The sequence below is a fragment of the Salminus brasiliensis genome, chromosome 25, assembly GCF_030463535.1.
Source record: "Salminus brasiliensis chromosome 25, fSalBra1.hap2, whole genome shotgun sequence".
NCBI lineage: Eukaryota > Metazoa > Chordata > Actinopteri > Characiformes > Bryconidae > Salminus > Salminus brasiliensis.
Genome location: NC_132902.1, coordinates 356,461 through 379,325, shown reverse-complemented (window position 1 = coordinate 379,325; position 22,865 = coordinate 356,461). Strand labels below are relative to the sequence as shown.

Below are 22,865 nucleotides of genomic sequence, written 5' to 3'. Positions count from 1 at the left end.
TCTCTCTCTCTCTCTCTCTCTCTCTCTCTCTCTCTCTCTCTCTCTCTCTCGATGCCTCTCTACCCAGAGAGATACAGTGTTTCAGTTTCAGTGTTTTACTGTTTAAACTGATGGAGCAATGAGGGTCCATTTATCCCCAAACGGTGTGTGTGTGTATGTGTGTGTGTGTGTGTGTGTGTGTGTGTGTGTGTGTGTGTGAGTAGGGGTGTGTGTGTGTGTGTGAGTAGGGGTGTGTGTGTGTGTGTGTGTGTGTGTGTGTGTGTGTGTGTGTGTGCTTACCGCAGTTGGCTTCGTCTGAGCCGTCAGCACAGTCTGGGTCCTCATCACACACCCACAGCTTTGAGATGCAGTGTTTCGTGGTCTTACACTGGAACTGGGTGGGCGAGCATGTGTTATCAGCTGGAGGAACACACACACACACACACACACACACACACACACATACACTCAGTGTTTGTCTCAAAAGTGTTTTTGGACTTGAGTGTGTCCTGGCCTCAAGAGTATTTGTCCTTGGGCTCATCTTGGTCTCTAGTGCTTGTCCTCAGACCTGTCTTGGTCTCGATAGTGTTTGTCTTTGGACTGGTCCTGGCCTCAATTATGCTTGTCCTCAGACCTGTCCTGCTTAATAGTGTTGGTCCTTGATAGTACCTGTCTTCAGACTTGGTTTCAACAGTGTTTGACAGAAGACTTTGGACCTGTCTTTGTCTCTGTGTTTGTCCTCGGACTTGTCTTTGTCTCAAAAGTGTTTGTCTTTGGACTTGTCTTGGTCTCAAGAGGGTTTGTCCTTGGGCTTGATTTGGTCTCTAGTGCCTGTCCTCAGACCTGTCTTGATCTCGATAGTGTTTGTCCTTGGGCTTGCCTTGGTCTCAATAATGCTTGTTCTCGATAGCACTTGTCTTCAGATCATTCCTGTCTCAATAGTGCTTGTCCTCAGACTTGTCTTAGTCTAGATAGTGTTTGACCTTGTCAAGTCAAGTCTTTGGACTTGTCTTGGTCTCTAGTGCTTGTCCTCAGACCTGTCTTGGTCTCATTAGTTTTTGTCTTTGGACTTGTCCTGGCCTCAATAATGCTTGTCCTCAGACCTGTCCTGCTCAATAATGCTTGTTCTCAATAGCACTTGTCCTCAGACCTGTCCTGCTCAATAGCACTTGTCCTCAGACCTGTCTTGGTCAGGATAGTACTTGTCTTTACTCTTCTCTTGCTTTTGATAGTGTTTGCATTTGACCTCACAGGAGTCTTAACCCAGCCTCTATCCACAGTCCTGGACTTGTCTTGACTTGACGAAGGTGGTCTTGATCCGGTCCCTACTGCGAGCGAGAAATCTCCCCACAAGCCTCCACCCATGTTCACATCAGACCGCGGCGCCATGTCTCTAAGCTAATCTAAGCTAGGCAACGGTAGGCTAAGCTCCACCAGCCGCTCCCTGACCTACATATGGGCTGAAATCGAGACCCCTGCCTCTAGGGAAAGGATCCCAGCTCTAATGCCCCCGCCCTCCTAACAGGATTAGCACTGTTAAGCCCTCCCTCTGCTAGCATAATCTCAGATACGGGCTAGCCTCGGTTAACGCTCCCTACAATTACCACCTGCTAGGCTAATGCTGCTCACTCCTCCTGCCACCAACTCTCACAGGCAACAGTCTGGCTCTGGCTTTCTCTCTCCGAGACCATTACAGCTTCTCGTTTTAACCACACCCCCCCCACCCCGCCCGCCTCGCTCCCTCTCCTGGTCCATTCTCTGGAGACCAGTCTGGAGGATTAGGCCCCTGCTGTGGTTTCAAACGGAGGATTTTGCGCTTCTTTCGACACACATGAGACTCAACGCATGACACTGATTGGCTCAAAGACTTGACAGTTCTCTCCTCCAGTTCTTTTCTCTGCTCTACGCTCTGAATTCAGCACCACGGTTAGCTCCCTCAGGTCACCCCAGCTGAACCATAAAGGGTCGCAGGGACGGCAGCAGTTTTCCACGGGGAAGTGGGGTACTGCAGTTCTAGGATTAAGCACAGCACACACTCGCGCTAGTCATTAGGGTAGTGAGAACACACACCCGGAGCCTCCACCTCAGCTCCCTGGGAGCAATTACGGTACCTCAGCTGTGGATGTTGAACCGACGACCTTGGACCTGGCCATGGCTGCCCCCACCTGTTACCAATGGAGTTCCTCAAGGATCCATTCTAGGTCCCATTTACATGTTACCCCCTCAGCCAGTTCCACTGTTATTTCTATGGGTCATTTGTAAGGATTAATAAATAACATGGGATTATTTATAAAGTTTGTTTTTATATCTGGGGATTAACATAAACTGGGATTATTTATTTAGTTTTTTAATAGTTTGGGATTAATATCATTTGAGATTTTTTTTTATAGCATGGGATTAATATAACCTGGGACTATTTTTATAGTTTGTTTTTATAGCATGGGATTAATATAACCTGGGACTATTTTTATAGTTTGTTTTTATAGCATGGGATTAATATAACCTGGGACTATTTATATAGTTTGTTTTTATAGCATGGGATTAATATAACCTGGGACTATTTATATAGTTTGTTTTTATAGCATGGGATTAATATAACCTGGTATTATTTATTTATTATTGTTTTTATAGCATGGGATTATTTATATGTTTTGTTTTTATATTTTGGGATTAATGTAACCCAGGATTATTTCTATAGTTTGTTTGTGTGTATATGTTATTTTATATTTTGGGATTAATATAACAATTTATTTATTATTGTTTCTATAGCATGGGATTAATATAACCTGGTATTATTTATTTATTATTGTTTTTATAGCATGGGATTAATATAACCTGGTATTATTTATTTATTATTGTTTTTATAGCATGGGGTTATATATATGTTTTGTTTTTATATTTTGGGATTAATGTGACCCAGGATTATTTCTATAGTTTGTTTTCATAGCATGGGATTAATATAACCTGGGATTATGTATATGTTATTTTATATTTTGGGATTAATATAACAATTTATTTATTATTGTTTCTATAGCATGGGATTAATATAACCTGGTATTATTTATTTATTATTGTTTTTAAAGCATGGGGTTATTTCTATATTTTGTTTTTATATCTTGAAGTTAATGAACCTGGGATTATTTCTATAGTTTGTTTTTATAGTTTGGGATTAATAAATCCTGGGACTATTTCTATGGAGTTATTTCTGTAGTGGGGTTTAGCGCAGCATTAAAGGTAAATAAGATTATTTCTATAGTTTGTTACTAAGCAATTTGTAATGATGTAATTAATGATTTTTTACAGTTCAAAGACTTTAGCAAGCTAAAGCGTTACAGTGCGAATGCCGGATGTAAATTCACTTCAGAGAACAGAAGCCAGATCTGAGCGGATTCTACACCGTCTATCCCAGCCCTGCGTCCCCCTCGCTGTGTGTGTTTACTTCCACACGGTGGGAAAAGCAGACGTGGAAGAAAGGAAGCCCCCCACTGTGGAGAAGTCTGGAAGGAGCTCAGGTGAGATAATGACTGCAGGTGAGGTTTACCTGATTCATCTTCATTGATCTGCTCTAAAAGCTCCTACTGTGATAAATGGAGGCCCCATTTTACTCTGACACTCCATACACTGCAGCACACACTCTCTCTCTCTCTCACACACACACACACACATTATGTGGACAAAAGTATTGGGACACCTGCTTATTAACTTGCTTAAAAAGAGCTTCTTCTGCTCTCTACTGTCCAGAGAAGAAGACTTTCTACTAGATTCTGAAGAAGGAGGAGCATTGCTGTGAGGATTTGATTGCATTCAGCAAAAAGAGGTAGTGAGGTCAGGATGTTGGATGATGACCACCTCCCCACCTCATCCCACCCAAAACTACCACCACCATCATTCCAGAGAACACAGCTCTTCCACTGCTCCACTGCTCTTCCCTCCTGCTGGGGGGCTTTACACCCCTCCTCTAGCCCACGCCTAGCATTATTAGGCAGCATGGAGCCACTCTCCTGCAGAGGGTCCTATTCTATTGGCGGTACATCTGTACGGGGACTGGAGAAGCTGTGTGTTGTGTACCAGTTATAGTAGCTGAATGCATTCATTAGAAGGGGTGTCCACAAACTTTTGGACATGTAGTGTACCTGCACTCACGTGCAGATCAGCAGCTGTTCGTTTGGGGTCACTGGTCACTGCCCCACTGTAACAGAGGGATTAGCCCGTGGCCGGTTTATAACAGAGGGGGGAATCTTACGGCAGTCGTGCTCGTCCTCTCCGTCCCCACAGTCGTCCTGACCGTTACACCGCAGGTTTCCCGGGATGCACCGGTGCGTCCGTGTGCATTTAAAATGGCCCGAGAGACAGATATAAGAGTCTGGAGAGAGAGAGAGAGAGAGAGAGAGAGAGAGTGTAGACAGCCTCCTCCTACAGAGCACATTTAATACAGACAGTCTAGACACAGTAATCACACCAGCCCTCCCTCCTTACCACAGTGAGCCTCGTCTGAGTTATCTCCACAGTCGTTCTCTCCGTCACAGATGAACGGCGGCAGAGCACACAGACCCGTCCGGCACTGGAACCGGCCTGGCTGACACTTAAACTCCGCTGGAGGGAAGAAAGAAGGGAGGGAGGGGGGAGAGAGAGTGAGAGAGTGAACAGTGGAGGAGTGAGCTGGGGTGCACAGACGTATGGCTCTGGGTTTGTGTGAGGGACGCAGGTCTTTGTGATGGTGAGAGAGTGACGCTGCTGTTACTCTCTGACGCTCTGCAGACGACTGCTGCACTCACCCTGAACCCACCCTGCAGGGGGCGCTACTGATCACACTGGGTTGAATGTTGAATGTGTGTTACGGGGTTGTGTGGTGTAACAGATGTTGGATGTGTGTTACAGGGTTGTGTGTTATGGGGTTGTGTGGTGTAACAGATGTTGGATGTGTGTTATGGGGTTGTGTGGTGTAACAGATGTTGGATGTGTGTTACGGGGTTGTGTGTTACGGGGATGTGTGGTGTAACAGATGTTGAATGTGTGTAACGGGGTTGTGTGTTACGGGGTTGTGTGGTGTAACAGATGTTGGATGTGTGTTACGGGGTTGTGTGTTACGGGGTTGTGTGGTGTAACAGATGTTGAATGTGTGTTACGGGGTTGTGTGTTACGGGGTTGTGTGGTGTAACAAATGTTGAATGTGTGTTACGGGGTTGTGTGTTACTGGGTTGTGTGGTGTAACAGATGTTGGATGTGTGTTATGGGGTTGTGTGGTGTAACAGATGTTGGATGTGTGTTACGGGGTTGTGTGTTACGGGGTTGTGTGGTGTAACAGATGTTGGATGTGTGTTATGGGGTTGTGTGGTGTAACAGATGTTGGATGTGTGTTACGGGGTTGTGTGTTACGGGGATGTGTGGTGTAACAGATGTTGAATGTGTGTAACGGGGTTGTGTGTTACGGGGTTGTGTGGTGTAACAGATGTTGGATGTGTGTTACGGGGTTGTGTGTTACGGGGTTGTGTGGTGTAACAAATGTTGAATGTGTGTTACGGGGTTGTGTGTTACTGGGTTGTGTGGTGTAACAGATGTTGGATGTGTGTTATGGGGTTGTGTGGTGTAACAGATGTTGGATGTGTGTTACGGGGTTGTGTGTTACGGGGTTGTGTGGTGTAACAGATGTTGGATGTGTGTTATGGGGTTGTGTATTATGGGGTTGTGTGTTATGGGTTTGTGTGTTATGGGGTTGTGTGGTGTAACAGATGTTGGATGTGTGTTACGGGGTTGTGTGTTATGGGGTTGATACTTACGGCAGTCTGCAGGTTCATCAGATCCATCCCCGCAGTCGTCTACAGTGTCACATTTCCACCAGAAGGGAATACACTCATCTGTACCACAACGAAACTACACACACACACACACACACACACACACACACACACACACACACAGAAATAAGAATATGAAGAGCATGTTCACACTGATGGATCGTGTTACGCAGCTGTGATTGGCTGTACCTGGCTGGCAGTGCAGTTAGAAAGACAGGTCTTGTTGTCACTGGCCAGGTAAAAGTGGGTGGGGCAGGCACACCTGTAGCCTCCACCTGGAGACAGCAGGCACAGGTGACTGCATCCTCCGTTAGTCACCTGACACTGGTGTTTAGGAACTGGCAACAAATGAAAGAAGAAATGAACAACAAACAACTACCCTCTCCAAGCTCCGCCCACAAATAGGTTCTTTTGTAGCTACAGTTGTATCTAATATGCACCCTAATGAGAGACTGTAGCTCCGCCTCCTCAGTGTATATCACAATACCTACATTTAGAGTGTTATTAATATTCACCCTAATGAGAGACTGTAGCTCCTCCTCCTCAGTGTATATCACAATACCTACATTTAGAGTGTTATTAATATTCACCCTAATGAGAGACTGTAGCTCCGCCTCCTCAGTGTATATCACAGTACCTACATGTAGAGCGTTATTAATATTCACCCTAATGAGAGACTGTAGCTCCGCCTCCTCAGTGTATATCCCAATACCTACATTTAGAGCGTTATTAATATTCACCCTAATGAGAGACTGTAGCTCCTCCTCCTCAGTGTATATCACAATACCTACATTTAGAGCGTTATTAATATTCACCATAATGAGAGACTGTAGCTCCGCCTCCTCAGTGTATATCACAATACCTACATTTAGAGCGTTATTAATATTCACCCTAATGAGAGACTGTAGCTCCGCCTCCTCAGTGTATATCACAATACCTACATTTAGAGCGTTATTAATATTCACCCTAATGAGAGACTGTAGCTCCGCCTCCTCAGTGTATATCACAATACCTACATTTAGAGTGTTATTAATTTTCCCCCTAATGAGAGACTGTAGCTCCGCCTCCTCAGTGTATATCACAATACCTACATGTAGAGCGTTATTAATATTCACCCTAATGAGAGACTGTAGCTCCTCCTCCTCAGTGTTTATCACAATACCTACATTTAGAGCGTTATTAATATTCACCCTAATGAGAGACTGTAGCTCCGCCTCCTCAGTGTATATCACAATACTTGTGTGTGGGCGGAGCCTGTGGAGGTGAAGTGACTCATCAGAGCATGAAGAGCACCATCCAATCAAGCTATTCAGCCAATCAGTGAGTAAATCAACTGCAGACAAACTAAGAAACAGGAAGAGGAGGAGCAGTGGGTGGAGCTACCGTCGGGCTGCCGGAGTGGGTGGTAGACTCTAATGTCGCGGATGGTTTGCCAGGAGCTGAGCAGTTCGGAGCGCCCGGCTCCGGAGGTCTTGTGAGCTCGACTCAGCGTTTTGGTCTTGGGATCGTTCCAGTAGAGGAAATCCTCGAACAGCGCCAGACTCGTAACCCCGCCCAGGTCCTCGTTAGGAACTGTGACCAAACGAGACGGGATTGATTACTGACAGGGCTGGAACCCTGCCAGCTGGAACACACAGCACACACACACACACACACCGTCTCACTGAGAACACACACCTCAGAGGGTTTAACCTTCAGGAGTCCAGAACCATATCAACCCGAAATGTCAACATTTAGTGGAAAATAATTATTATAGAATAATATATAATAATAATATATAATATAATAATATTATGTCTATAAATGTTTAAAAAAGAAAAAAATATATTTAAAATAAACTTATATAAAGTATTCATTCATTAAACAAAATGTAATCAATTATTAATTTTAAAATTATTTATTAAAAAATGCAAAATATTTTTTCCTTTCTTTAATATATAAATATATTTAAAATAATTATTACAATATATGTTTTAAATATTATAAATAATTATTACATTATATTTTTAATACTATTAATTATTATTAAATTATATACATTGAAAATAATGAATAAATTATTCAACACAAGTGAAATTATTTTAAGTTATTTCGAGTAATATATTCAAGAAAATCTAAAACAAAACGTAATTATTTTAATTAATGAATGAAAAATCTATCCGAGCAAGAACCCACTGGATGCGTAGTCGGTTCTCTCCCTGGCTCGAGCGGTTCCTCACAACGCTGGAAGACCTTTTATAAAGAGCTCTGTATAAGAACAGTGATTTCTGAACCGCGACGCTGTGAGGTCATGATCCCTCTCACCCCTGTATCTTCTGGAGCCGTCCATGCTGGAGAACAGTATGTGGTTCTGATCTGCCCAGTAGATCCTCTGGTTGACGTAGTCGATGGTGAGGGCGGAGGGGGCGTGTATTTCTGTATCGATGATCACCTGTGGGTTACTCCCGTCCATCCCGATCCGACCGATGTGTGGGTACTCACAGCAGTCGATCCAGAAGACCAACCTACAGGAACACAACACTCCTCAAACATCACATTCATACTGGATACTAATGTTATTAGAACTTCATACTGGATATTAATGTTATTAGAGCTTCATACTGGATACTAATGTTATTAGAACTTCATACTGGATATTAATGTTATTAGAGCTTCATACTGGATATTAATGATATTAGAACTTCATACTGGATATTAATGATATTAGAGCTTCATACTGGATATTAATGTTATTAGAACTTCATACTGGATATTAATGATATTAGAGCTTCATACTGGATATTAATGTTATTAGAACTTCATACTGGATATTAATGTTATTAGAGCTTCATACTGGATATTAATGATATTAGAACTTCATACTGGATATTAATGATATTAGAGCTTCATACTGGATATTAATGTTATTAGAGCTTCATACTGGATATTAATGATATTAGAGCTTCATACTGGATATTAATGCTATTAGAGCTTCATACTGAATATTAATGTTATTAGAGCTTCATACTGGATATTAATGATATTAGAGCTTCATACTGGATATTAATGTTATTAGAGATTCATACTGGATATTAATGCTATTAGAACTTCATACTGGATATTAATGTTATTAGAGCTTCATACTGGATATTAATGATATTAGAGCTTCATACTGGATATTAATGTTATTAGAACTTCATACTGGATATTAATGATATTAGAGCTTCATACTGGATATAAATGTTATTAGAGCTTCATACTGGATATTAATGATATTAGAGCTTCATACTGGATATTAATGATATTAGAACTTCATACTGGATATTAATGATATTAGAGCTTCATACTGGATATTAATGTTATTAGAACTTCATACTGGATATTAATGATATTAGAGCTTCATACTGGATATAAATGTTATTAGAGCTTCATACTGGATATTAATGATATTAGAGCTTCATACTGGATATTAATGCTATTAGAACTTCATACTGGATATTAATGATATTAGAACTTCATACTGGATATTAATGCTATTAGAACTTCATACTGGATATTAATGATATTAGAGCTTCATACTGGATATTAATGTTATTAGAGCTTCATACTGGATATTAATGTTATTAGAACTTCATACTGGATATTAATGCTATTAGAGCTTCATAGGACTTCAAGGACTTTTACGTTGAAGTTATGTTCATGTCGTTCATCACGGACTCTTATGTTAACATTCACGTCTGACGTCATGTGTTAGTTAACCTCACGTGCGTTTGATTTGTGTGCTTTGTTTCATTGATTCGGTTCACGCGCGGACGCTAGCAGTCTCGTGGCCGGGAGTTGTTCACCCTGAACCAGCCTGGTGAGCAAAGTGTGTAGCGATAGACCTCACGAGGACGCCCGTGGGAGGCCCTCATGTTCCGGTTCTACTCGGCTATACTGCTCACGAGCGCGCCAAGGTTCCGGTGTCCGTGGGTCGCCGCCTGGGTTCAGCGACTGACCGCACAGCTCCGTATTCACGTCAAGTAAGTTCTGTAGCGCCTGACCAGCGCGGTTTACGGTGTCCCCCGTTTATCCGCTGGCCCTGCCGGTAGTGTGTGTTCGGGTTCTAGCTCCCCTTTCTGTTCTAGCTTAGCTCCCTAGGTTCCACCAGCCTCAGGTGTGCGTTTAGTGTTATTAGTATTAATGATATTAGAACTTCATACTGGATATTATTGTTATTAGAACTTCATACTGGATATTAATGTTATTAGAGCTTCATACTGGATATTAATGCTATTAGAACTTCATACTGGATATTAATGTTATTAGAACTTCATACTGGATATTAATGTTATTAGAACTTCATACTGGATATTAATGCTATTAGAGCTTCATACTGGATATTAATGTTATTAGAGCTTCATACTGGATATTAATGCTATTAGAACTTCATACTGGATATTAATGTTATTAGAACTTCATACTGGATATTAATGTTATTAGAACTTCATACTGGATATTAATGATATTAGAGCTTCATACTGGATATTAATGCTATTAGAACTTCATACTGGATATTAATGTTATTAGAACTTCATACTGGATATTAATGCTATTAGAGCTTCATACTGGATATTAATGTTATTAGAGCTTCATACTGGATATTAATGCTATTAGAACTTCATACTGGATATTAATGATATTAGAACTACATACTGGATATTAATGTTATTAGAGCTTCATACTGGATATTAATGTTATTAGAGCTTCATACTGGATATTAATGATATTAGAGCTTCATACTGGATATTAATGCTATTAGAACTTCATACTGGATATTAATGTTATTAGAACTTCATACTGGATATTAATGTTATTAGAACTTCATACTGGATATTAATGTTATTAGAGCTTCATACTGGATATTAATGCTATTAGAACTTCATACTGGATATTAATGATATTAGAACTTTATACTGGATATTAATGTTATTAGAACTTCATACTGGATATTAATGTTATTAGAACTTCATACTGGATATTAATGATATTAGAGCTTCATACTGGATATTAATGCTATTAGAACTTCATACTGGATATTAATGTTATTAGAACTTCATACTGGATATTAATGATATTAGAACTTTATACTGGATATTAATGTTATTAGAACTTCATACTGGATATTAATGTTATTAGAACTTCATACTGGATATTAATGTTATTAGAGCTTCATACTGGATATCAATGTTATTAGAGCTTCATGCTGGATATTAATGTTATTAGAGCTTCATGCTGGATATTAATGATATTAGAGCTTCATGCTGGATATTAATGATATTAGAACTTCATGCTGGATATTAATGATATTAGAGCTTCATACTGGATATCAATGTTATTAGAGCTTCATACTGGATATTAATGATATTAGAGCTTCATACTGGATATCAATGATATTAGAGCTTCATGCTGGATATCAATGATATTAGAGCTTCATGCTGGATATCAATGATATTAGAGCTTCATGCTGGATATTAATGTTATTAGAGCGTCATGCTGGATATTAATGATATTAGAGCTTCATGCTGGATATTAATGATATTAGAGCTTCATGCTGGATATCAATGATATTAGAGCTTCATGCTGGATATCAATGATATTAGAGCTTCATGCTGGATATTAATGTTATTAGAGCGTCATGCTGGATATTAATGATATTAGAACTTCATGCTGGATATTAATGATATTAGAACTTCATGCTGGATATTAATGATATTAGAACTTCATGCTGGATATTAATGATATTAGAACTTCATGCTGGATATCAATGATATTAGAGCTTCATGCTGGATATCAATGTTATTAGAGCTTCATGCTGGATATCAATGATATTAGAGCTTCATGCTGGATATCAATGTTATTAGAGCTTCATGCTGGATATCAATGTTATTAGAGCTTCATGCTGGATATCAATGATATTAGAGCTTCATGCTGGATATCAATGATATTAGAGCTTCATGCTGGATATTAATGTTATTAGAGCGTCATGCTGGATATTAATGTTATTAGAGCTTCATACTGGATATTAATGTTATTAGAACTTCATACTGGATATTAATTATATTAGAACTTCATACTGGATATTAATGTTATTAGAGCTTCATGCTGGATATTAATGTTATTAGAGCTTCATGCTGGATATTAATGATATTAGAGCTTCATACTGGATATTAATGATATTAGAACTTCATGCTGGATATTAATGGTATTAGAGCTTCATACTGGATATTAATGTTATTAGAGCTTCATACTGGATATCAATGTTATTAGATATTTTTGTATCAGTATACCCTGTATTAGTATCCAGCGCTAGAGCTGAGGGGTTTTTCAGCCCTGTACTGAGGAGGACTGTGGGGTAGAGTCCGTTAGCCTTCGCCACCTCCACGGTTTTCCTCTCAGCATCACACCAGTACAGGTTCTTCCCGATCCAGTCCACTGCCAGGGCATTCGGCACGGACGTCCTGTGGACCACCTGAGAAGGGAGCCCAAAGGAACATTAGCGCCGCTTTCCGCCACCTGACAAAAGTCTGACAGTGAAGAGCACTGAATGAGCAGGTGTCCCAATACTTTTGCCCTTATAGTGCTGATAGGGTGTTGGTAGGACAGTGGTGTTAATGGGAGAGTGTGTTTGCAGTGTGTCATCGTTTTGGCCGCTCTTAAAAAACAACTCAATTGTTCAAGCAACAAACAAATGCTAATTAGCATCATAATTTAGGAGGGTTACAGGCCGGGAACAAATACGACACCAAAACATCAGTGTAGGAGCGCGGGAACGCGGCACGCGCCGCTAATTTAGCAGATAAACAGGGCTGCTCTGGCCTCTTTCATACAACAACATGTAAATGAGCTTTACACCGTGCTGAAAGGGGCGGCAGCGCCGGTAATTACCACAACTTACAGCAAACTTCCCCCAAAACCCACAAATATAAGCTCCCACACACACACACACACACACACACACGACTCACCGCTGCTGATACCCCCAAAATACATAAATCCCCTCCTGTTCCGAGTAAACAATGCGGCCCCCAGCTGGCGCTCACGCCCCAGTCCTTTAATCACTCTGTCTTTGAGCTGTTTGTGCCCCCCCACAGCCCACCCACAGCCCACCCCCCCTCCCGCCTGCCTGCTGCTGCTGCTGCTGCTGCTGCTTTTAAAAGACTATGGTCTACATTGACTTTCTGAAAATGTGCATCGGAGCCAAGCTGGAACAGACCGGGAGAACCCTGCAGCAGCAGTTAGCAGGAGTGTTGGGGGGCCGAATGCTGCCAGGTCTCAGCATTTATAAATGTGGCCTACGGCAGTTTAGCCCCGCCCATTCAGCCTACTGCAGTTTAGCCCCGCCCATTCAGCCGAAACTCAGGAGTCCCCACAATGACCGATTGCTCATGTTTGCATTACACTCTCTCTCTCTCTCTCTACCTTGAGGTCACTCCCATTGAGGCGCATTCTGTTAATCCTGCGGCCGCTGGGTCTGCTGGTATCGATCCAGAAGATCAGCTCCTTCCTGTAGTCGAAGTCTAGAGAGAGAACGTTACTGAGACCCTGCAGAGAGAGAGAGAGAGAGAGAGAGAGAGAGAGAGAGAGAGAATATAAAAACATCATGAAGATTATCTCACACCTCGTTCCTCCACCATTCCACCACTCTGCACCCGTCAGACCAGAGCACGACTCCCATTAACACTGTGACCCTGACTGCCTTCAAGAATCGCTGGCCACTTTATTAGAAACCCCTACTCTTGTGCTGCTTCATCACTGGCCACTTTATTAGAAACACCTACTCTTGTGCTTCATCACTGGCCACTTTATTGGAAACACCCAATCTAGGGCTTCATCACTGGCCACTTTATTAGAAACACCTACTCTTGTGCTGCTCCATCACTGGCCACTTTATTAGAAACACCTACTCTTGTGCTTCATCACTGGCCACTTTATTGGAAACACCCAATCTAGGGCTTTATCACAGGCCACTTTATTGGAAACACCCAATCTAGGGCTTCATCACTGGCCACTTTATTGGAAACACCCAATCTAGGGCTTCATCACTGGCCACTTTATTAGAAACACCTACTCTTGTGCTGCTTCATCACTGGCCACTTTATTAGAAACACCTACTCTTGTGCTGCTTCATCACTGGCCACTTTATTAGAAACGCCTACTCTTGAGCTTCATCAGTGGAGTGTTGTGGTGGGTGTGGGAGGCTGTAGCTATACCTGCTTCAGGAGGGTGTAGTTTAAGCCGTCCAGGCTGATCTTTCTGATCTCGTGATGGTCAGCCAGAATCAGAAACGGCTCGTCTGCTGAAAGCCGGGGAGACACACACACTTCAAAACACACTTCAAAGGGACTTTAAACTTCCTCTTTAAAGCTGCTTTGAAAAATGATAAACCCCACCTTTCAAACCACTGTGTGTGTGTGTGTGTGTGTGTGTGTGTGTGTGTGTGTGTGTGTGTGTGTACCTGTTAAGGCTCTGCAGCTGTGGTGGTCAGTGTCCACTCCTTGGTATCCGTCCACACACAGGCATTTGTACGAGCCGTAGGTGTTCACACACTGCTGGCTGCAGGGGAAGCTCTCCACACACTCGTCCACGTCCACACACGTCCGTCCGTCCGCCTTCAGCCGGAAACCCGACCAGCACGTACACTGACCCGGACCACACAAACCACACCTCAGAAAACCGGCAGGCCAAATAACACAGGTGGGCGTGGCTATTCCGACAGTACAACAAGGAAAACTGTGGGAGTAACAGAAGTGGGTGTGGCTATGCCACTAAATGGGAAATGTAATGAGTGAGGGCGTGACTATTCAGATACGTGGGGAGAGCGAGTACAGAAGTTTATGGGGTGGGCGTGGCTATTGAGAACATGGGGAGATAAGAGTGGAATACTACTGAGGTGGGTGTGGCTATTCAAATATAAAAGAAAGGGAAAGAGCACAAGAGGACTATAGGTGGGAGTGGCTCTTCAGTAAATCAAGACAAACTGGGTTAGTAATAGAAGTGGGTGTGGCTGTGTCGCTATATGGGGAACTACTGTGAGTGAGGGCGTGGCTTTTCAGAACATGAGGAGATAAGAGTGGAATACTACCGAGGTGGGCGTGGCTATTCAAATATAAAAAGAAAGGAAAACAGCCCTAAACTTGTAGAGGTGGGAGTGGCTATTCTGATACAGCAGCGATTGGAAGTTAATGGCTGGAGGTTTGTGGAAGTGGGCGTGGCCATACAGATAAATGGAGAAATTCTGGGGTGGGCGTGGCTATTCAAATGTAAACTACACGTACAAGCTGGCCATTAAACGAATTTACAGTAGAATTAGAACCTCACTGTGGCCATAAGTATGTGGACGCCTGCTCCTTCAGCGTTCCTCCTGACATTACTGCCTCTACTCTTCTGGGAAGGCTTGATACTAGAGGTTGGAACATTGCTGTGAGGAGGGTTTGATTGCATTCTTGTCGTTACGATGGCAAAGGGGGGCAGATTTCTGGCCTCCAGGAGATGTAACGGCAAAGCTGTGATCCGTGACGGGTAACGAAGACGAAGGAGGTGAAATTCCAGCTCTGGCTGCCAAGCAGCAGGAGCAGCGGCGGCGGTGGTGGTGGCAGCGGCGGCAGCAGCAGCAGCAGTGTGTCCTTGGCTGTTTGAAGGTGTTTGAAAGTCGGTGTGTCACACTGTAGCCGTATCCACGGTGACACGTGCCAAACTAGCCTGTCCTACCTGCCAGTCTCTCTCACCTGTCATACACTCCGCCTGCCTGTGTGTCAGACCGGCCTGTCCCAGCTGTCACCCACACAGCCGCATCACCCTCCCTCTCTGTCTCTCTATCTGCAGCGTGTGGGTTCGTGAGGTTCGGCCCGTATGTGTGTAAACAGTGCTGAATTAACCAGAGAGTGTCTAAAATCGACCTATCATAAGAAACGGCCCGGCATGCGAATGCTGATTGGTTGATGTTTAGGGTTACGCCCACTCCAGACAGTGTGAAGGAATGTGTAGCTGTCACTGCGAGAGTTCTGAGGTGCAGCTGTACATCTCCACCCTGGATAATGAGGCTTCTCCTGACCGCAGTGCTGTGGAATCTGCAGCATCTGTCAGCAGCATCCGTCTCCAGCAACAACCAACCCAACGCACCCACACCTCACACCAACACACCACCACGCAACACATCCCGCCTCTAAGCTTCTGTGTAGGGACAGAAGACCAGACCTTTCGAATGGATGTAGCGAGTGGTGCAGAGTGCCTCGAGGAGGGTCAAGGAGTATCAAGAAAGTCCCGTCATAGAAGGTTAGTGCACAAGGCTCTGTCCAGTGCTCCAGAGAGCGCAGGCACATCAGTGTCTGCCCTCAAGGCTCTGTCCAGTGTTCAAGAAGGGGACAGGCACCCTAATGTCTGCCCTCAAGGCTGGGTCCAGTGTTCAAGAAGGGGACAGGCACCCTAATGTCTGCCCTCAAGGCTGGGTCCAGTGTTCAAGAAGAGGACAGGCACCCTAATGTCTGCCCTCAAGGCTGGGTCCAGTGTTCAAGAAGGGGACAGGCACCCTAATGTCTGCCCTCAAGGCTGGGTCCAGTGTTCAAGAAGAGGACAGGCACCCTAATGTCTGCCCTCAAGGCTGGGTCCAGTGTTCAAGAAGAGGACAGGCACCCCAATGTCTGCCCTCAAGGCTCTGCCCAGTTCTCAGAAAGGGGACAGGCACTCCAGTATCTGCCCTCAAGGCTCTGTCCTGTGTTCAAGAAGGGGTCAGGTACCCCAGTATCTGCCCTCAAGGCTCTGCCCAGTGCTCAAAAAGGGGTCAGGCACTCCAATATCTCCCCTCAAGGCTCTGCCCAGTGCTCAAAAAGGGGTCAGGCACTCCAATATCTCCCCTCAAGGCTCTGCCCAGTTCTCAGAAAGGGGACAGGCACTCCAGTATCTGCCCTCAAGGCTCTGTCCTGTGTTCAAGAAGGGGTCAGGCACCACAATATCTGCCCTCAAGGCTGGGTCCAGTGCTTTAGAGAGTGTAGGCATGGTGATGTAACAGTACCATAGTTATACCTGCTGACCTGTTTCAGCTAAACCCACCCACACCTGCCTCAGGTAATACAGGATTAATAATCACTTCATTAAAGCATCTCTACACAACAAATACCTGTACACACATCAAACACACACACCTTGTATCCCACAGGCATGTCCTGGCAGTCCTGGGAGCAGCCGCTGACCCTGCGGTTCAAACACTCGTTAACTCCACAGTTCCGCTCGTCCGATTGGTCACCGCAGTCGTTGCGGCGGTCGCACACACTGCCCAGCGGGACGCAGCGACCGTTGGCACACATGAAAACCGACCCGTTGCACAAACTTTCTAAAACACACACACACACACACACACACGGACAAACGAGATGAGCCGGGTGCAGCAGCACACGCTAATACACACGTTATTATACTGTTATAATGAAGTGCAACATGGTCAACTTGGGGGCGGGGTAGACTGATATTTGCATGAGCCAGCCAATCAATCGATCAATCAATCAACCTTCATTTAAATCCGGAATGCACTGAGGGTGACCCTCGTTTACAGTGGAGCCGAGCGTCATACAGAAGAACAATAGAAAATAGTAAATATTCATTTATGATTAAAAACTACAGCAGAGATGTTAAAAATAAAGACAGGGATTTAATTATGAGATGATACATAAATAAAAAAAACTAGGAAACAATAAAAGAAATAAAAATGAAGATAAATCAGGGCTATTAAATTAAACTAGCAACAGAAAAAACAATAATAATGAAAAAATTAAATAAAACTGAATTATAATAAGGATAATAAAAAATTACTAAAATATCATAAATAAATAAATAATAATAATAAATCAGAACAATTAAATATATAATATAATATATTGTTTACTTAAAATAATATATAATAAAATTTAATAAAAACTGAAAATTATAATAAGGATAATAACAAACAAACCAAAATATCAGAAATAAATAATACAAAAAGCACATAAATAATAATAATAATAATAAATCTGCATAATTAAAATAGATAATATATTGTTTACTTTATAAAATATATAAAGTAAACAAAAAACACCTTCATTCTGTTTGACTACAAAATTGATTAGCCAACGAATCCCGGCCAATCAAGAACTTCTATTAACTGAATTCTAGAGTTATTAGCATATTTCATTAGTATATATGTAAATGTCATATAAACGCTGTATTTACAGGGTTACTTCCATGTGATGGACCCCTGTGTCCACTCATGTCCATTTTTTCTATTATAACGACAGACAGGGATGCCCATTATCCCCAATATCTTCACCCTGAGGATCTGCACAGCTCAGAGCAGGACTGGGTTTCAGGTTTTTTGGGACTCAAATTTCCATAAATGGCACACTTTTGGGGGTGGGGGTGGGGGTTAGGGGGTTGGGTGGTGCGGCTGATTACGATAACCTTACAGTTGACGAATACCTACAACATAGGATTTGATGCAGTAAGCTCTAGGGTTGACCCATCAGACCCTGCTGTTTTGGTTAAAGGGGGGTAAATAAGGCCCCGTCCTGTCCCAAGTGGCCAAAATGTGAAATATTGTTGCCAAGGGCAACATGCTCATATTTTTGTCCTTAAATCTGAGTAATTCGTTTACTGTTTGTCAGAAAGCACTAATGGCTGAGACACAGTTAATCAGTCAGCTCGGTTGTCATCATGCCAACACCAGAGCCCACAGTGACAAATCAAGCCAGTCCTGTTTGGCATCAAATATACCATCATTAATTAAAGCTAGAATTCGAATTAATTCATTAAATGAAACTTAATCACACTGTTGAACAGAACTCTGTTTCGAAAGCCATGGAAAGCGTCCTCAAACTTTTGTCGAAGTGAAATCTACTAAATGAATATTTCAAGCGCCAAGAATACAGGAGAATACGGTACACGGCTCTGTCGGCTGAAATACGAGCGAGAGAATCAGATGAAAGAATATGTGAAGCTGTGAGGGTAACTGGCTTTGGCAAACCTACACACACACACACACACACACACTACAGCTCTGTTTCTTGCCATCAAAGCAGAAATTAGAGGGAGGGGGGGGGCAGGACGGTGCTGAAAAAGCTGCATGAGTGTCGAGCCTCCGGAGAGAGACAGAGGGAGGAACAGGTGTTACTACAAATCCCAGAAGACCCTGGGGGTGCTGGGATCTGTCAATCAAACAGGTGCGGCGAGAGAAAGAGGCCTTGCCTGCGGCGGAGCACTTGGGGTTCAGTGGTGGCTCGTCTGATTGGTCCAGACAGTCAGGAAAACCATCACATTCCCACTGCGCGCTCGGTAAACACCGCCCATCTGCACAGCGAAACTCGGCGTCTGAGCACATACGGTACTCTGGAGAGAGAGAAAGAGGGAGAGAGAGGAGGGATAGAAGAAGAAATGGAGAGCAAATGCCTTACAGGCAGTGTCGGTGGTGAAGCCGGTCAGTCATGTCATTAGTTCAGCCTTACAGGCAGTGTCGGTGGTGTAGCCGGTCAGTCATGTCATTAGTTCAGCCTTACAGGCAGTCTCGGTGGTGTAGCCGGTCAGTCATGTCATTAGTTCAGTCTTACAGGCAGTGTCGGTGGTGTAGCCGGTCAGACATGTCATTAGTTCAGTCTTACAGGCAGTGTCGGTGGTGAAGCCGGTCAGACATGTCATTAGTTCAGCCTTACAGGCAGTGTCGGTGGTGAAGCCGGTCAGACATGTCATTAGTTCAGCCTTACAGGCAGTGTCGGTGGTGAAGCCGGTCAGACATGTCATTAGTTCAGTCTTACAGGCAGTGTCGGTGGTGAAGCCGGTCAGACATGTCATTAGTTCAGCCTTACAGGCAGTGTCTGTGGTGAAGCCGGTCAGACATGTCATTAGTTCAGTCTTACAGGCAGTGTCAGTGGTGTAGCCGGTCAGACATGTCATTAGTTCAGTCTTACAGGCAGTGTCTGTGGTGAAGCCGGTCAGACATGTCATTAGTTCAGTCTTACAGGCAGTGTCTGTGGTGAAGCCGGTCAGACATGTCATTAGTTCAGTCTTACAGGCAGTGTCGGTGGTGTAGCCGGTCAGACATGTCATTAGTTCAGCCTTACAGGCAGTGTCGGTGGTGTAGCCGGTCAGACATGTCATTAGTTCAGTCTTACAGGCAGTGTCGGTGGTGTAGCCGGTCAGACATGTCATTAGTTTAACCTTACAGGCAGTGTCGGTGGTGTAGCCGGTCAGACATGTCATTAGTTCAGTCTTACAGGCAGTGTCGGTGGTGTAGCCGGTCAGACATGTCATTAGTTCAGTCTTACAGGCAGTGTCGGTGGTGAAGCCGGTCAGACATGTCATTAGTTCAGTCTTACAGGCAGTGTCGGTGGTGTAGCCGGTCAGACATGTCATTAGTTCAGTCTTACAGGCAGTGTCGGTGGTGTAGCCGGTCAGACATGTCATTAGTTCAGTCTTACAGGCAGTGTCGGTGGTGAAGCCGGTCAGACATGTCATTAGTTCAGCCTTACAGGCAGTGTCGGTGGTGTAGCCGGTCAGACATGTCATTAGTTCAGCCTTACAGGCAGTGTCGGTGGTGTAGCCGGTCAGTCATGTCATTAGTTCAGTCTTACAGGCAGTGTCGGTGGTGTAGCCGGTCAGACATGTCATTAGTTCAGTCTTACAGGCAGTGTCGGTGGTGTAGCCGGTCAGACATGTCATTAGTTCAGCCTTACAGGCAGTGTCGGTGGTGTAGCCGGTCAGTCATGTCATTAGTTCAGTCTTACAGGCAGTGTCGGTGGTGTAGCCGGTCAGACATGTCATTAGTTCAGTCTTACAGGCAGTGTCGGTGGTGAAGCCGGTCAGTCGTGTCATTAGTTCAGTCTTACAGGCAGTGTCGGTGGTGTAGCCGGTCAGTCATGTCATTAGTTCAGCCTTACAGGCAGTGTCGGTGGTGTAGTCACAGTATTCACTGCAGTCATTACAGATTACAGACTGTCTGTTTTCCTGAAAGCAGAGCGACAGCAGAAGCTCTTCCTCTTCCACTGCAGAGAATCTCATTACGTGAGTCATTCTGATAATAAGCACAATAACCGAGGAGCAACGGCGGAGTGAATGAACAGTGATCGTCATGGTGACCAGCAGAAATGAAATGAGCACCAATAAAAATAAATTTCAAAACACTCACTGCATTCAGGAGACTCGTCGGAAGCGTCGCCACAGTCGTCATCGTGGTCACACACAAAACTTTGTGGGATGCAGAGCTGGTTCCCACACTGGAAGGAGCCCTCTGAACAGGTGTGGTTTGGAGCTGATGGAGGCGAGAGACAGGGTTAGGAAGACTGAAGGGGACGAGGAGTGTGAATAAACCCAGGTGTGTTTTTCCAGTGATGGATGAACCAGTAACTACAGACCAGTATGGACTGGTACAGACCAATATGAAGACGGTGGCGGGTGTGGAGCCTTCAGTCAGTAGTGTAGCCTTATAGGCAGCATCTGTGGTATGGCCTTACAGGCAGTCTCAGCAGTGCAATGTAGCCTCATAGGCGGCGTCAGTCCTGTAGCCTCATAGGCGGCGTCAGTCCTGTAGCCTCATAGACGGCGTCAGTCCTGTAGCCTCATAGGGGGCATCAGTACTGTAGCCTCATAGGCACTGTTAGTAGTGAAGCCTCATAGGCACTGTTAGTAGTGAAGCCTCACAGGCGGCATCAGTCCTGTAGCCTCACAGGCGGCATCAGTCCTGTAGCCTCATAGGGGGCATCAGTACTGTAGCCGTATAGGCAACGTTAGTAGTGAAGCCTCATAGGCACTGTTAGTACCGTAGCCTCACAGGCGGCGTCAGTAGTGAAGCCTCACAGGCGGCGTCAGTAGTGAAGCCTCACAGGCGGCGTCAGTAGTGAAACCTCACAGGCACTGTTAGTACTGTAGCCTCACAGGCGGCGTCAGTAGTGAAGCCTCACAGGCGGCGTCAGTACTGTAGCCTCACAGGCGGCGTCAGTAGTGAAGCCTCACAGGCGGCGTCAGTAGTGAAGCCTCAGGCGGCGTCAGTAGTGAAGCCTCACAGGCACTGTTAGTACTGTAGCCTCACAGGCGGCGTCAGTAGTGAAGCCTCACAGGCGGCGTCAGTAGTGAAGCCTCACAGGCGGCGTCAGTAGTGAAGCCTCACAGGCGGCGTCAGTAGTGAAGCCTCACAGGCGGCGTCAGTAGTGAATAAATCATGCTTCTCTAGTACGAGCTGAAGGGATGTGTGTTTGTGTATCTGCAGGATGTTAGCAGGCATTACCACAGCCAGCTGCTTCGAGCTCATCACTGCCATCAGGACAGTCTCTGTCCCCGTCACACAGCCACTGCTGCGACACACACCCATATGAACCAGCACAGCCAAACAACCCTGCAGCACATGTCACCGAGTCTGAGACAGAGAGACAGACAGAGACAGAGAGAGAGAGAGAGAGAGAGGGAGAGAGAGAGAGAGTATATAAGAACTGACCAACACAATGCAATACACTGGAGCAGCTGTGATCACATGATCCTAAGGTCACCGTGCCATCCAATGCTAATAACGGCGCTTCATCCAATATTTTTGGGATGACTCGGAGTGGCAGAATGAATCACCCCCCCCCCTCAGTCTCGCCAGCAGGGTCTCCATAGTCCAACGGGAAAGAAAGGAAAGCCGTACCACAGATCTCGGGGTCCTCGTCAGCCCCGTCGCCGCAGTCGTCCTCCCCGTCACACACCCACTGCCGAGAGATACATCTGGTCCTGGAGCAGGAGAACTGATTCCACAGACAGGACGAGTCTGGAGGACAGAGAGAGAGAGAGAGAGAGAGCTTGTGTTTGTGAGTGGGAGTGGTGTCTCCGCCACCCCGCTAATATCTTTGCGGTCAGAAACTGCCCGGTATAATGGACAGATCTGAGCTAAAAGCCTCCGCTCAGCCTAAAGCAGTGGAGCGTACAGGTGTGGGCGGGGCTGGGCCCGTCAATCAGAAGCCGATAAACACACCGGCCCCTCGGTGAGGAGCTTTCAGCGACGAGGAGCTGTCCTCTCACTGTCTGGACCTCCAAAGCGATCTGCTGGTCAATTCGTCATGAGATTGCTGGAGTTTTCAAACGGTG

General features: G+C 44.6%; 1 protein-coding gene across 1 annotated transcript in view; it reads right to left on the bottom strand.

The window, feature by feature from the left end:
• Positions 1-22,865, bottom strand: part of lrp1ba (low density lipoprotein receptor-related protein 1Ba) — a 161,464-nt gene that overhangs the window by 15,524 nt on the left and 123,075 nt on the right. The window contains 16 exon segments of the mRNA XM_072670858.1: positions 276-399; positions 4,223-4,342; positions 4,456-4,572; positions 5,757-5,850; positions 5,964-6,112; positions 7,158-7,346; positions 8,079-8,278; positions 12,083-12,264; positions 13,215-13,337; positions 14,006-14,091; positions 14,251-14,434; positions 16,934-17,121; positions 19,005-19,145; positions 20,938-21,060; positions 22,033-22,161; positions 22,429-22,548. Coding sequence (XP_072526959.1) covers positions 276-399; positions 4,223-4,342; positions 4,456-4,572; positions 5,757-5,850; positions 5,964-6,112; positions 7,158-7,346; positions 8,079-8,278; positions 12,083-12,264; positions 13,215-13,337; positions 14,006-14,091; positions 14,251-14,434; positions 16,934-17,121; positions 19,005-19,145; positions 20,938-21,060; positions 22,033-22,161; positions 22,429-22,548 — 2,269 coding nt within the window.